This window comes from Telopea speciosissima, chromosome 2, assembly GCF_018873765.1.
Source record: "Telopea speciosissima isolate NSW1024214 ecotype Mountain lineage chromosome 2, Tspe_v1, whole genome shotgun sequence".
Taxonomy (NCBI): domain Eukaryota; kingdom Viridiplantae; phylum Streptophyta; class Magnoliopsida; order Proteales; family Proteaceae; genus Telopea; species Telopea speciosissima.
The window spans coordinates 9,544,440-9,557,695 of NC_057917.1; the positions used below are offsets into that span (position 1 = coordinate 9,544,440).

Sequence of the window (13,256 nt, forward strand, 5' to 3'; positions counted from 1 at the left end):
TATATAAATTATGGGACCAACTCAGATTTTATTAGTTAATAAAATATTAACTTAATTTTTGGGGAATCAAGATTTTGGTTTTTTTATTTATTTTAAATGTAAGACATGTTTTAAACGCGTTTAAAACTTACTGCCGTATCTTTGAATTCAATATAGAAAATGACAAAAAGGGGCAAAAATAGGTCGATAAAAAAAAAATGGTGTTTAAAACACGTTTTAACTAACTATGCTTCAGACATTAAAGTTAGGCTATACTAGAGGGGATCCGACTCCTCTACTTCCGCCTTGTATGTGGGGCACACGGAAGTACTGCTCGTGGTACCCGTGACTTTTTCTGATATTAGAGAGGGTAGAGATCGTGGGATTTATATCATATACGTGGAGATATACATGCCTTTATATAATTTTCTCAAAATAAATTTTGACATTTTAATTATACTTTAAAAATGTTATAGTCTCAAAATCTTTTATTGTTAGAAGATTGTGAAACAGTGGGCCACTGCCATAGGACAACTTATAATTGGGCTATTAGAGAGAGTCCGAACCCATGAATAAGCATTGAGAACCTGGGCCAAACTTGAGCCTAAAAAGGATTAGTCCTTAAACAGAGCCAAGCCCATCTCGTTTGGCTCCTTAGTGCTGCCAATGTGAGTGTAATGTGGGAGATATTACAAAAGTACGTATATATAGATCTTTCTCGGTGTCACTATGCCTAGTGAAGTATAACACTTTGCTATTATTCACTTGATAGTACATGGGTTAATCCACGTGATAGAGACCCCCAGACAAATTTTAGTCAAAGTTTTGTAATAAAAGGGTAGAAACTTTATATGAGACGACTTATCGATTGTGTTGATGAGGTAAGAGAGTGTATTGAATTGTAATTAACATTTCAAGATGTTGAAGTAGGTTGAGACTCTCATAAAGTCAAGAAGAACTAGCTCTACGACAGAACAACCTTTGGCTTTCGGCAGCAAACGTACACTCGTCTTATGCACCCCTTTGAGTACTTTAGAGTTGTGGTTTGCCTTTTGAGTACTTTAGAGTTGTGCTCAAGCCACACTAGATGCAATGCAAACGGTAAAGCATGGTTCTAGTAATAATTTCTTGCCACATGGGCTCGAATCCAAGCCCATTGAAGTCCAAAAAATATTATGTAACCAACCACAACAGTGAATCAAAAATATATTATATGGGTTGGGCCACCACGCCTCACAAAAAGCACTTGGACCCCCCGACACATGGGTGAAGGGAGAATCTCTCCTTTAAGGGCTTACACCCCTATAGAACTATATCCTATATATGTACCTCTATCCTGTCTCTTTCACTTCCAATGTGGGACTTGACATTCCACACTAGGATGCATTATCCAAAAGCAAAATGCAAGCTTGTGGGAGGGAAAACCAAAATTTCAAAAACAAGCTAAAAAGACTTTTAAAACTCATTTAATGCAATAATAAGGAAAGTTGCTCAAACTCTGATTCAAAGTTTTAGTAAAATTACAAAAGAAAAAAAAAATGTCATCAAATGGAGATGAATATAAAATACAAAATGACATCTTTTGTAATTTATCTATTTCCTCTACTCATTCGAAGCTGAAATTATACTAGTGAGATGCTTTCCTAGTCCTCTATCACATGGACTAATGCATGTTTGTCATGTGGCAAATAGTGAAGCTTATACTTCACTAGACACAGTGATAGTGAAGAAAACCCTACTTGATATATGATGTTCATGTCCTCTTCAACTGATTTAAAAGGCATGCAAAGAAAACTAACAGAACAACCATTAGGCCTATGACTAAGATCAGCAACTTCAATTTTACCTGAAGGAAAATTCCGAAACTAAAGGCCATCCAATTCATTGTATCAAGAATCAAATTGGGATTGGTAGAATTGGCTGACTCGAACTATGATTATTATTGATTCCTACAACTATTTGGAATCGATCATGAATGCACTTTGATCTTCATTTTTTTTAACTTGTTTTATATTCTTTTAGTCAATAAACTAGGACAAAATCAATAAAACTTACCTCTTGTAGCCAGATCTACAAGACTTTTGAATAAAAAAACTCTAAAAACTTGTTTTTTTCTTCTCAATTCCAACTTAAAGGGTTTTTGACTTATCGAGATTGATTCTGATTTTGATTTGCTTTGAATCGAAATTGATGGAGGGCTTGAGGCCATCCTGTGTTTGATTCCAAGTTTTTAAACCTTGATCCAATTACTTGGTAATTTGATTATGTAAGGAGTCCACTCGTATGGCAGCGGGTCAATGTGCTAGGTCAAATCCTCTTAATCTTGATGATTTAAACAAGGGAAAATTACTATCACTCCCCAATATTTATCTTATAGTTACTTAAACTATAGGAAAACCAATTTTCCACATCTTTTTTGATCTTGTGGGCTCTATGTAGACCCCATATGAATGATACCATTGTCAATCCTTCATTGGTGTACTGTACAGAAATCTTTCTTATACTGCCCTTGTAAGAAACCTCTCTCAGATCACATAGTCAACTCCTTTCCCCCACTTGGCAAATCTAAGTCAAAATTGGATTATGATCTTAACACCTTCCCTACTGCTTTGCACCCTTTTCTTACTTAAAAAATTACAATAATATACACCAAAAATAGTGGCTGGTACCCTCCCACAATATATAAAGAGAGACGATTCTTTAAGCAAGCAGCATAGGAGAGCATATCAATGCGGACGACAAAATGATTTCATACATAAAGGGGCAAAGAAGTAATTTCATGTGAGAAGGAGAGAGATGGTGCTAGTTTAATCTACGATTGATTCAAAGAACCTTTTCTCATATTTAAAATAGGAAAATTATCAATGCCACCCCTTGATGTTTGCCTATATTTTAAAACACGCCTATTAACTATCATAATGTCAAATCTGATAAAAAACTAACGGGATTAACTATGTGATATGCAAATGATTAAAATATCCTCTACACTAAAACAGAAAGGATAAATTACACCTGAGGGGCCCATTGTTTAATGTATCTTTGTGAACTATTTTTCTTCACTAAATCAAATAATTTTCCTATTATACCCTCTCTAGCTCATCCTCCACCTCAACTTTGGCCCCCACCTCATTTTCAGGCACTACAGCCCTGCTGCGCAACCTCCACTCCCACCCCCACTGCTCTCCCCCACCACCGACCGTCCTTGGAACCCCCTACCGTCTGCTCCACAAGCCATTTCAAGGTCAAAATCAAGAAGCAAACCCTGCGAAAGTTTAAGCAAAGCTTTCATCTGGAGCGCTAGGTACTGGGTAGGGAACGATTTCTGTAGATTTTCCCTCTCTTCGCAAGCTATTTTTCTTCATTTCTTGGAAACCCTAGATGAATACCTCGTTCTCTTAAATTCGAAGATCTCTCTCTCTTCTTTATGTTCTTGATGGTGAGCATCAATTTGGTTTCATCTGTTCAAATTTCTGATTTTTTTTGTCACAATTTTGTAATTTTCCGGTTCCGATCGCAGGTTTTTCTCGGAGATATGGGCGCTGGGAAGTCAAGCCTCGTCTTGCGCTTCGTCCAGGGCCATTTCCTTGAATTCCAGGTGATTTTTCTTTTCGATGACTTGATGACGAGTTCTGGATGATACCTTTGTCTTTAGGGTATTTCTGTTTGTTCTGAATTTCCAGTTCTTTGGTGGCAGGAGTCGACTCAGAGCAGCGTTCTTTTCTCAGACACTGGCGGTGAATGATACCACCGTGAGATTTGAGATTTGAGATTTGGGATATGGCCGGGCAGGAGAGTTACCATAGCTTGGCCCCCATGTATTACAGAGGAGCTGCAGCTGCCATAATCGTCTACGACATTACTAATACTGTCTGACTTTATTTAATCTTATTATGCCTCTTCGTTTTTTTTTTCCCTTTGCTTTGAATGGTTCTTTCTCTTTTCTGACAGATTCTGCATTTTCCATAGATAGTAGATTCTTCTGTATTTGTACTGAGGCGGCATCATGCTATGTTATTGATTTTGTACTTCCCCCCCCCCCCCCCTCCTTTTTTGAAACTTCCAGAGTCGTTCGCAAGGGCCAAGAAGTGGGTTCAAGGACTTCAGAAAGATTTTGAGTTTAGTTCTTGATGCTCTGTTTTATCTGATAAAACAGAACCAAGTCCTCCAGTTATCAAATGAATGGCACGTTTTCAGGGAGGTTGATATGGTTTAACAAAGATCGGTGACTAATTTGTTACTCACTCAAGTGATTATGGCTGGGTAAAGTAGCGATTTGCTTTTCATTGCCCATCATCTAGCGACCCTGTTCGTGTTCTTGACCTGCCAGTATATGGTTTTCCATGGTGCCTTCGCCATTCTTGTGCTTTTAATCCTTGCAGAGATCACCAGCGGTTGTCAGAACATTTGGAGGGAAGAGGGATGGAGTCGGAGCCGGAGCCGGAGCCGGCGAGGGAGGGGAGAGGATGCCATGGTTGCCGGAGACGGAGAAGAAAGGGAGAGTGGGAGTGAGAGGGGGGGGAGAAGAGGTGAAATTACAAAACCATCCACAGTTCATATCATAACAAGGGCAATTTTGTCTTTTAAGAAAAACTAACCTGTTGACATCATTAATTAACTGTTAGTTTTTGGATCAGATTTAATATTATGGTAATTGGTGAGTGTGCTTTAAAATAAAAGCAAACGTCAAGGGGGTGACGCTGATAAATACCCTTTAAAGTATGAGAAAAGGAGCTTTGTCGCCAATGTGGAGATGCCTTTTCACGCCATCTTACATTCGAATCATGTGAGATCTACACTCATATTATGTTTTCTTCCTTAATCAAGTGGGTCTCCAATTAAACCAAGATTTTTCATGTAAGATAGAAGATCTCCCTCAAAATGTAAAAAAAAAAGTGTACGCATGGGAAACACTCTCCCTTGAAAAAATAGACTAAAATGGAATATGCTTCGAGGAACTCTACATTGACCACATTTGATATGAGACGAAATGACCAATACATAATGATGACCTTTTCTCATTCTACGGTTTGGATTGATTCAACCACGTGGCAAAAATCCACCTATCCACTACACCAGAGGGACGGTCGGACCTGAATCCTGTGTGGCAATTTTTATTCATATTTTGATTATTTTCAACTTTGAAGAGTCTGTCTGACCTTCCAAGGACGTCGAACCTTTACTAAACCTTTTTTCCTCTTTCTCTTTTGCCCTTTCGAAGTTTTGTTTTCAATTTCTGCAGGTTTTTGTAGTTCCAACAGTTACGATTTGGGATTTCCAATCATCATTTTCGTCATGGCTATCCGTAAGTATCTCTTACACGATTTCTAGTTTTTTTCGATTCTCATCATCTACTGCTTTTAATGATAACGAAGCTTTACTGGAAACGTTTTCTATGAACATTTCATTCTCAAAAAGAACTTGAACTCTGAAACTACTACTAGATAGCCTTAAAGCATTGAAGTTATTCTATCCATCATCTATTGGTTGGTATAAACTGATAATCTCTCTCACACACACAAAAGAATGGCGCCCCCTCATCAAGTGCCTTTTGCTCAATGTTGAGTTGTAGCACAAGAACGTATTGGAATCATTTTTTATTTGGTTTGAGAAACCGTAGACAGTTCTGAATACTTTTAGGAACCATATTACCCTACTTTCACATCTTCCTCTACCCATTTCTATTCATAACAACTTAACCAGAGGAAGCTGATCCATTTTGACCTGCTAAACTAACTAATCCACTTATAAAATGGGTATAGATTTCTATAAGATTCACTAAATGTTAGTTCATCCTTCAACCACTGTACACTTGAATTTCACTGCCCAATTTTTCAAAGTGATCTTTCACTCTACCAATATGTTAGAATTTACTTATTCTTAAATGATTGTAGTTGTCTGATCGTAAATCTGGCCAAATAGTTCTAGTGGGGGTGAATTTACTTTTATGGTTATGTGATACTTTGAACAGGGGAGAGTCATGAAGGTTAGCATTTCATAATATGCAATAGAAGATGTGAAAGGAGGAAAACCTGTTGTTTTCCCACCGTGTCTGTGAAAATGGAGAAGAATATCATCTTTGACCACACATACATGTAAAAACATGAAAATGATTTCCTTTAGTTGTTGTCCAGTAATGTTATTTGCTAAAATTATATGTTTATATTAAAAAAGAAAACATACTATTTCACTGTTGGAGTACCACTTGTTGAAGATTTCATTCTAAAAAACTTTCTGAATATGTGACTGCAGGACTCCAGTTTGAGAACTCATGTGATATTGGGGTTTTCTCGAAATTGACAAATGCATATTGCTTGGTTGCAACTGAAGGACCAGAGAACTTCTACAGGTGAGAATGTTTGAGCTGTATAATGTGATTCCTCTCTCCATTGTATTGAGATGACTAAGTTTCGGAGTCTCCTGCAGCATATTTGAAGCTGAGCTAGCAGGTATTATCCCTTTGATTAGAACATCCATAGCAGGCTCTAGAATAATTGGACGACTATGTGTTGGTAAGAATTCCGAGGTTCTTTAGGAATCAGGCTTAAACCCCACGAAGGTTTTGAAAATTTTTCATTATATTATTGGTCTTAATCTATTGCTTGCTTTTCATGGCAGGAAATAAGAATGGCCTTCTCTTGCCACATAATACCACAGACCAAGGTAAATTTGGGATTGGTTAGTCATGTGACAGTTTATTCTTTAAGTTACTCTTAATTATCTAGAAGTTTGAGTGAGAGAAAGTTTCATGCTATAGTAGGCTGCTTCCAAGTTGGAGAACCTCTTGTGGATTTTATAGCAGGTGGCTTCTCATTTAATGTCCATGGAGAAGGATAATCCGAAAGGTCTTGCAGGCCTGCATTTCTCTACTAAAGACATGATATAATAGAAGATTTTGTGTCAGGGACTAATTTTCTTCAGCTTTCTCCGTGGAATTGGATCAGTTGGACAATGAAGTAACCATAGGAGCAATGCCAGCCTATAGGGTTGCAATGGATCAACCATGAAAGAAACTTCAGAGCCTCAAAATCATGGCAGAAAGTGGATTGTTATGTTGAATAGCTTTTCATTTAAGGTGCTCCTGAGTCCAGTGTCATCTTTATCCTTCATGTAGTTGTAGAAGCTTTAGATTGCAGGCCTACACATACCATCCCTGTAAGTGGTTTGTGGCAAGTCAAATGTTCTTGCTGTCTCATCAATAAAATCGTATTTGCCTGACATTTTTGGTTAGTATGGTTTGACTAATAGCATGGTAAACAATAAGTTCTTGAGTTGATGTCTTCCATAAGCTTGTATCATATTTGCTTGGTTTGTGCTGTTAACTTCTGAACTAGTATAAAATTCAGTCATTTAATTGATACTGGTATCACATCTAATACAACAATTTTTTCTTTTTTTTCTTTTTTTTGATCTTTTCCATTCTAGAGCTTCAACACTTGAGAAACAGTTTGCCTGATCAAGTTGTTGTTCAACGCGTCGAAGAGAGACTATCTGCTCTAGGGAATTGCATTGCTTGCAATGACCATGTTGCTCTTGCTCATACTGATCTTGACAAGGTAAAAGTTTGCATTTTTCTTGACTCTTTCATGTACATAAGTTATTTACGAAATTTTCTATTGCCTGATTTGGTTTATATATGTTATCAGTAGAATTTTTTAATATTACCCAGGAAATTTTAGCAAAAGAAAGAAGAAAAACACACTGCTACAGAAAACGCATTTTCAGTCATACATCTTCCCATTTCAGCCAAAGCTTTAATGCAAATTAAAGTTTCCAGGATGACTTGGCTCTTTAGGTTAGGCTGAAAGTTGTAATTACCTCACTAATTAATTCACTACTAGGTTGCGTAGTTGAACATTTTTCTTACTTCAAATAGAAAGAGAAGAAATGGGAGAGGGGTCTAGCCATTTTTTGGTTTCCAAGTTCTATTGTAGGAGTGGCATCCTAAGTAAAACTTGTATTTTTCCAGGTACTTATCCTTTTGACTTGATTGTTCCATACATTTCCACAAACACCTAGGGTCTTTTTAGGGCATTGGAACTTTTTACCCCATATAGCTCAGAGTTTAGACTGAGTAACTTGCCTTTTAAGCATCCAATTTAAGCGGTGTTTTATCCCGCATTGCCAGGAGGAGGCTTTAGTTCCCAAAATTGTTGGAGAAGTGAAATAATCCACCCTTGGAACAGAATTCAACTTGCCAGGATGCTTCTTTGATCTCTGTCTCTCTCTCTCTCTCTCTCTCTCACACACACACACACACACACACATGGACACAAACACTCATGCACTTTGGCAACTTTTTTTTGGTAGAGATGCACTTTCGCAACTTGACCATGAATTAGTATATATTCTTAAAATTTCTAGTGTAGATGTATATTTTCATGAATGGCAATGTTATTGATAAAAAAATTTTACATTTTTCATATGAAATAATAACTTGATATTGAGATATTCAATTTTTAGTATAACTAATACGAGAAGTGGCATATGTAGCGGTGCTCCAAAGTTTTGGTTCTTAAATTTTGTAGTCCAATGGTTCTATCGCGATCCATTCTGCAATTCCACTCAACCAAGGTTCGAAGTTTCGGTCGAAATCTAGTAAGTTTCAGCTACAGGTTTCAAGGCCCAAATAGCCAAATTAGGTTCCAAAATTTCTGGGAATCCTATTTTAGGTCCTCAAAGCATAGTGGAATCCTTGGATAGTAAAAAAACACACCCAAAATAGTAGCATGGCTTCGGACTCTAGGTTGGTAGTACTGTATACTTTCTCTAATATTTAACCTATTCTACACAAAATTTAGTATTGGAACATACATAATTCAACTAAAATAACTAAAATATACATTAGGTAATGAATAAACTTAAAATTAGAAACCATTTCATAATTATCAGATATTACACATGGTTTATTACACGTATGAAGTCTTTCAAGGCACCAGGACTAGATGGGGTCCCAATAGAAGTGTGGAAGAACTTAGGAATCTTTAGCAACGTTGTTTAATAAGATTATGAGCTCAAAGAAAATGCCAGATGATTGGAGGAGAAGTATTGTGGTCCCGATTTACAAAAATAAAGGGGATATTTAGAGCTGCAATAACTATAGAGGCATAACAATAAATCAATAATGAGTCATACGATGAAGTTATGGGAGAGGGTTATTGAAACCCACTTGAGAAGGGAAACTATTATGTCAGAGAATCAATTTGGTTTTATGTCAGGAAAATCCACAATGGAAGCTATTTTCTTACTTAGGAGGCTCATGGAAAGATATAGAGAGGGCAAGAAGGATCTCCATATAGTCTTTATTGACCTAGAAAAACCCCTACGACAGGTCCCTAAAGAATTAATCTAGCATATACTACAGAAGAGAAGGGTTTCAAGTAAATATGTGGATATAATTAAAGATATGTATGTTGGTGTGGTGGCAAGCATAAGAACTATGGGGGTCAAGGCAGTGAATTGCCAGTTACAATTGGGTTACATCAAGGATCAGCTTTAGGCCCTTATTTTTTGCGCTTATCATGGATCATTTAACCAGACATACAAAATGAGGTTCCTTGGTGTATGTTTTTTGCTGATGATATTGTCTTGGTGGATGAGACAAAAGCAGAGATTAACGACAAGTTGGAGTTATAGAGATCAACCTTGGAATCAAAAGGTCTTCAGATAAGTAGAATAAAAAGGGAGTATATGGTGTATAACTTTAGTTACACTAGGACGGTTAATGAGGTGGTGAATATCGATGAGAAGGAAATCCCACAAAGTGATTATTTTCGGTATCTAGGCTCAGTCATGAATAAAGAAAGTGATGTGGCTCAGAGAATTAAAATAGGATTGGATGAAGTGGAAAGGTGCGTTCGGAGTGCTATGTGATCGGCATACCTCGTTAAAGTTTAAAAGAAAATTTTATAGGACTTTCATTCGACTGGCTATGATGTATGGTGCGAAATGTTGGGTTGTTAAGAAACATCATATAGATTAACTAAGCGTAGCGGAGATGAGGATGTTGAGATGGATGTCTGGCAAAACTAGGAGGGATAAAGTGAGGAATGACCATATTAGAGCTGAGTTGGGAGTAGCTCCTATACATGATAAGCTTCGAGAAAATCGTTTGAGGTGGCATGGTCATGTTCAACGGAGACGTTGGGATGCCCCAATTCGAAGGAGTGATTTGATTTAAATGGAAGACACCAAAAGATCTAGGGGCATGCCTAAAATAACCCTAGGAGAAGTAGTGAGGAAAGACATGTGTAGCTTAGGCATCTTATCATGTATATCTTCGAATAAAGCTGATTGGAGAGCAAGGATCTATGTAGCCGACCCCATTTAGTTGGGATAATTCAGTATAAACTTTTTGAAGAGCAAAGAATACAAAGAAGTTACATTGGACCCCTTTGTCCCTCCTAGATTCCAAGTACCACATCAAGTTCCAAGTAAGATCAAAACCACAGGTAGATTGTTGTAAAAAACTTTCACAAATGCAGCAAATCTTTGCTGTAGATATATTGCACTACCAAACACCTTGTTCCACAAAGATATGGGAATGATTTGGCCAAGAATCATAAAACTGAGGAAGTTTTCCTCTTTGGAATCGAAACTAGTGAAACGGGTCGAAATTTCAACCCATATAAGTCGAAACCATATCATTTGGCTGAAATGATATCCAAACCCGAAACATGGTCGAAATTTCTCTGAAACTATGAATTTTCGACCAAAACTCGGTAAGATCCAGGTATTGCACTTGGTATCGGTTTGACCATTGTTGAAATAAAAAAGTTATGCAAAATTTCCGTCATTTCGACGGAAATTTCAAACATTGCACTCGACTGAATGAGCTGATCAATGAGGGCTCAGTCACTTGACTTCAAAATAGGATGGGCAATGTCTCTTACTTGGGCCCTAGTTGTATCCATTATAAAGGAGAGGGAGACGCACACACACAAAGTGAGAGTATTGCATAAACAGTTCAGTTCCAATGCATAACAACCTTTCAGAACGACATAACGTTGTCCATATAGACATATAAATTATAGGGAAAGAGAATGCTATCTGGTCAGGTGCGGTGCGTCGCCCCAATGCCTAGACACAGAGCGCGTGAAATGACCATTCCAACCCTAGGGATTTCCGCTTTTCCCTGGGGTGTGGCGGTCATATCGCACGGCCCTGTGTCTGGGACGTAGGGACAGCGCACTAAACGCAACCAGGTAGCTTTATTTCTCCCAAAATTATATTTTCTTTTTAATAATGCTTATAAAATTACTTGATGTGTCAAATTCTCTCTCTAATAGAATCAGAGCAATATTAATAGAGGAAAAGATTGCCACAATGCCATTGTGTAAATTCATGCGCATGCCCTTTCACAAACCACTTATGGACCACACTCTCTCTTTCTCTCATTAAAACCAACCCCTATTGTAGGATTTGCTTTACCTCGCCTGCATTGGTGGGAAACTGCACTCTAACATTATAGCGATCCCTCGGATATGGGAAAAATCTATCTAAGCAAGAGGTATAGGCTATGCTAGCACTCTCTCTCTCCCTTTTGACAAATCGTGTTCTGTACTCCTCATGGGGTGGCTCTCCCACTTTGTGGGTTCAAAGAACACAGTCCTAACAGTATTTAGTAAGAAACAAGAGAAAAAAAGGAAGAAGAAAGAAGAGAATGCTCTAATCAGCTGCTTAAGACTATATTTATAATAAGAGTAAAGGAGAAGGGGTTTGCTTCCATGCTGCGTTGTGTGCGCACAGGCATTTAAGGGGATGGTTGGGGTGATCATTTCATTGCCCCATGTGGGAGGGCGAAGGGGGTGCTGCCTGGCTGCGTTCTTTTTCCCATAGTAAATTCCCTAGAGGAGAAGGGATTCCCACACTACTACTGTAGGAGGAATCTTCCACACCACATCAATGACAGCACTCGAGATGGTATCCTCAATAGAGGCCCACAATGGTCAGGGGCGTGAAAATGTATATAAAAGCCCTGTGTGAGGGCTTACGGTAAGTGGACAACGTGGGGATCTTTTGCCCTTTAGTAGATTACAAGAAAGCCCTTTGATTTGTGTATTTACACATAAACCCCTGAATGAAAAATATAATTGCAGAAAACCCTCAGACACAATTTAATTCTTAACACTATCAACAGCACCCATTTCCCCATGTATTAGTTTAGGGCAGAGGTATAGTGTGTATGGATTCATTACATCAATTCTGATGCAAGTACCTCTCAAGAGTTTAACTTTGTCAAACATGTTCATGCTGGAGTCATTCACCATTTTATTTTTGTTAGGAAACTGAGGAGATAATTTCAGATGTTCTTGGAGTTGAAGTATTCAGGCAGACAATTGCAGGAAACATTCTTGTGGGCAGTTACTGTGTCTTCTCCAACAGAGGTGGATTGGTAAGAAAGTATTCTCATTCTATTCCCCCCCCCCCCCAACTGAAACCCTATTCTACAGCTTCTGTCTTGGAGGATTGATGTTAATATTCAAATGACCAATTTCTTAATAATTGTTGCTGCAACAGGTCCATCCCCATACATCAGTGGAAGACTTGGATGAGCTTTCAACTCTCCTTCAGGTTCCACTGGTGGCTGGGACTGTAAATCGGGGTAGTGAAGTAATCGCCGCTGGCATTACCGTAAATGACTGGACAGCATTTTGTGGGTCGGACACCACAGGAACAGAGCTATCTGTCATTGAGAGTGTCTTAAAGTTGAGAGAAGCACAACCTAGCTCCATTGTTGATGAGATGAAGAAATCATTGATTGACAGTTATGTTTGGGTTTAATCTCCACAACTATGCTGGCAGTTTGTGTAGAAAAATTACAATTGCATTTTGAATCAACCCCACCAAATAAAGGGGGAAAAGGGATAAAGGTCGTAAACATTCACTAAAACCAGCATGGTTTTAATGGTCTGGTTCTGCCTCTATGGCTGATGCAAGTTTCCTGATATGTTCTGATGCATTTAAGGACAAGTTATCAAGTTTGCATTCGAAAATAAATTTGAAGAAAATTTGATTTTGCAGAAGCAGGAGGCCTGCAGAAACCTTGCAGAACAAATTTTGAATTTTGACAGTTAAAAAAGGGAAAGGGAATGCCGGTTGTGCAGTGCGGCGTGTACCTAAGCCCGGACTAGGGGTGAGCCGGTCATTTCGCACGCGGTCAAGTGAATAACCTGACAGTCCATGCAATCATATACCACCCACATAGTGTGATTGTTTCCTATAATACCGTTTGTTTTCATGTAAAGGTGGAAAAATAAAATTTCTTGTACATTAGGATT

At 38.1% G+C, this 13,256-nt stretch overlaps 1 protein-coding gene across 1 annotated transcript; it reads left to right on the forward strand.

Moving 5' to 3' along the window:
- Positions 1–5,236: 5,236 nt before the first annotated feature.
- LOC122650257 (eukaryotic translation initiation factor 6-2-like) lies at positions 5,237–12,808 on the forward strand. Its single transcript, XM_043843618.1, has 7 exons — positions 5,237–5,281; positions 6,229–6,325; positions 6,403–6,488; positions 6,595–6,639; positions 7,402–7,532; positions 12,260–12,370; positions 12,496–12,808. The coding sequence occupies exons 1-7, from the start codon at positions 5,272–5,274 to the stop codon at positions 12,757–12,759; spliced, it is 744 nt and encodes a 247-aa protein (XP_043699553.1). The 5' UTR covers positions 5,237–5,271; the 3' UTR covers positions 12,760–12,808.
- The last annotated feature ends 448 nt before the right edge of the window (positions 12,809–13,256 follow it).

Bases quoted from the DNA above. Each gene is read 5' to 3' on its own strand.
- LOC122650257 (XM_043843618.1), top strand. The intron at 7,533-12,259 runs GTAAAAGTTTGC...TATTTTTGTTAG, and splicing joins CTCATACTGATCTTGACAAG to GAAACTGAGGAGATAATTTC. The intron at 12,371-12,495 runs GTAAGAAAGTAT...TTGCTGCAACAG, and splicing joins TCTCCAACAGAGGTGGATTG to GTCCATCCCCATACATCAGT.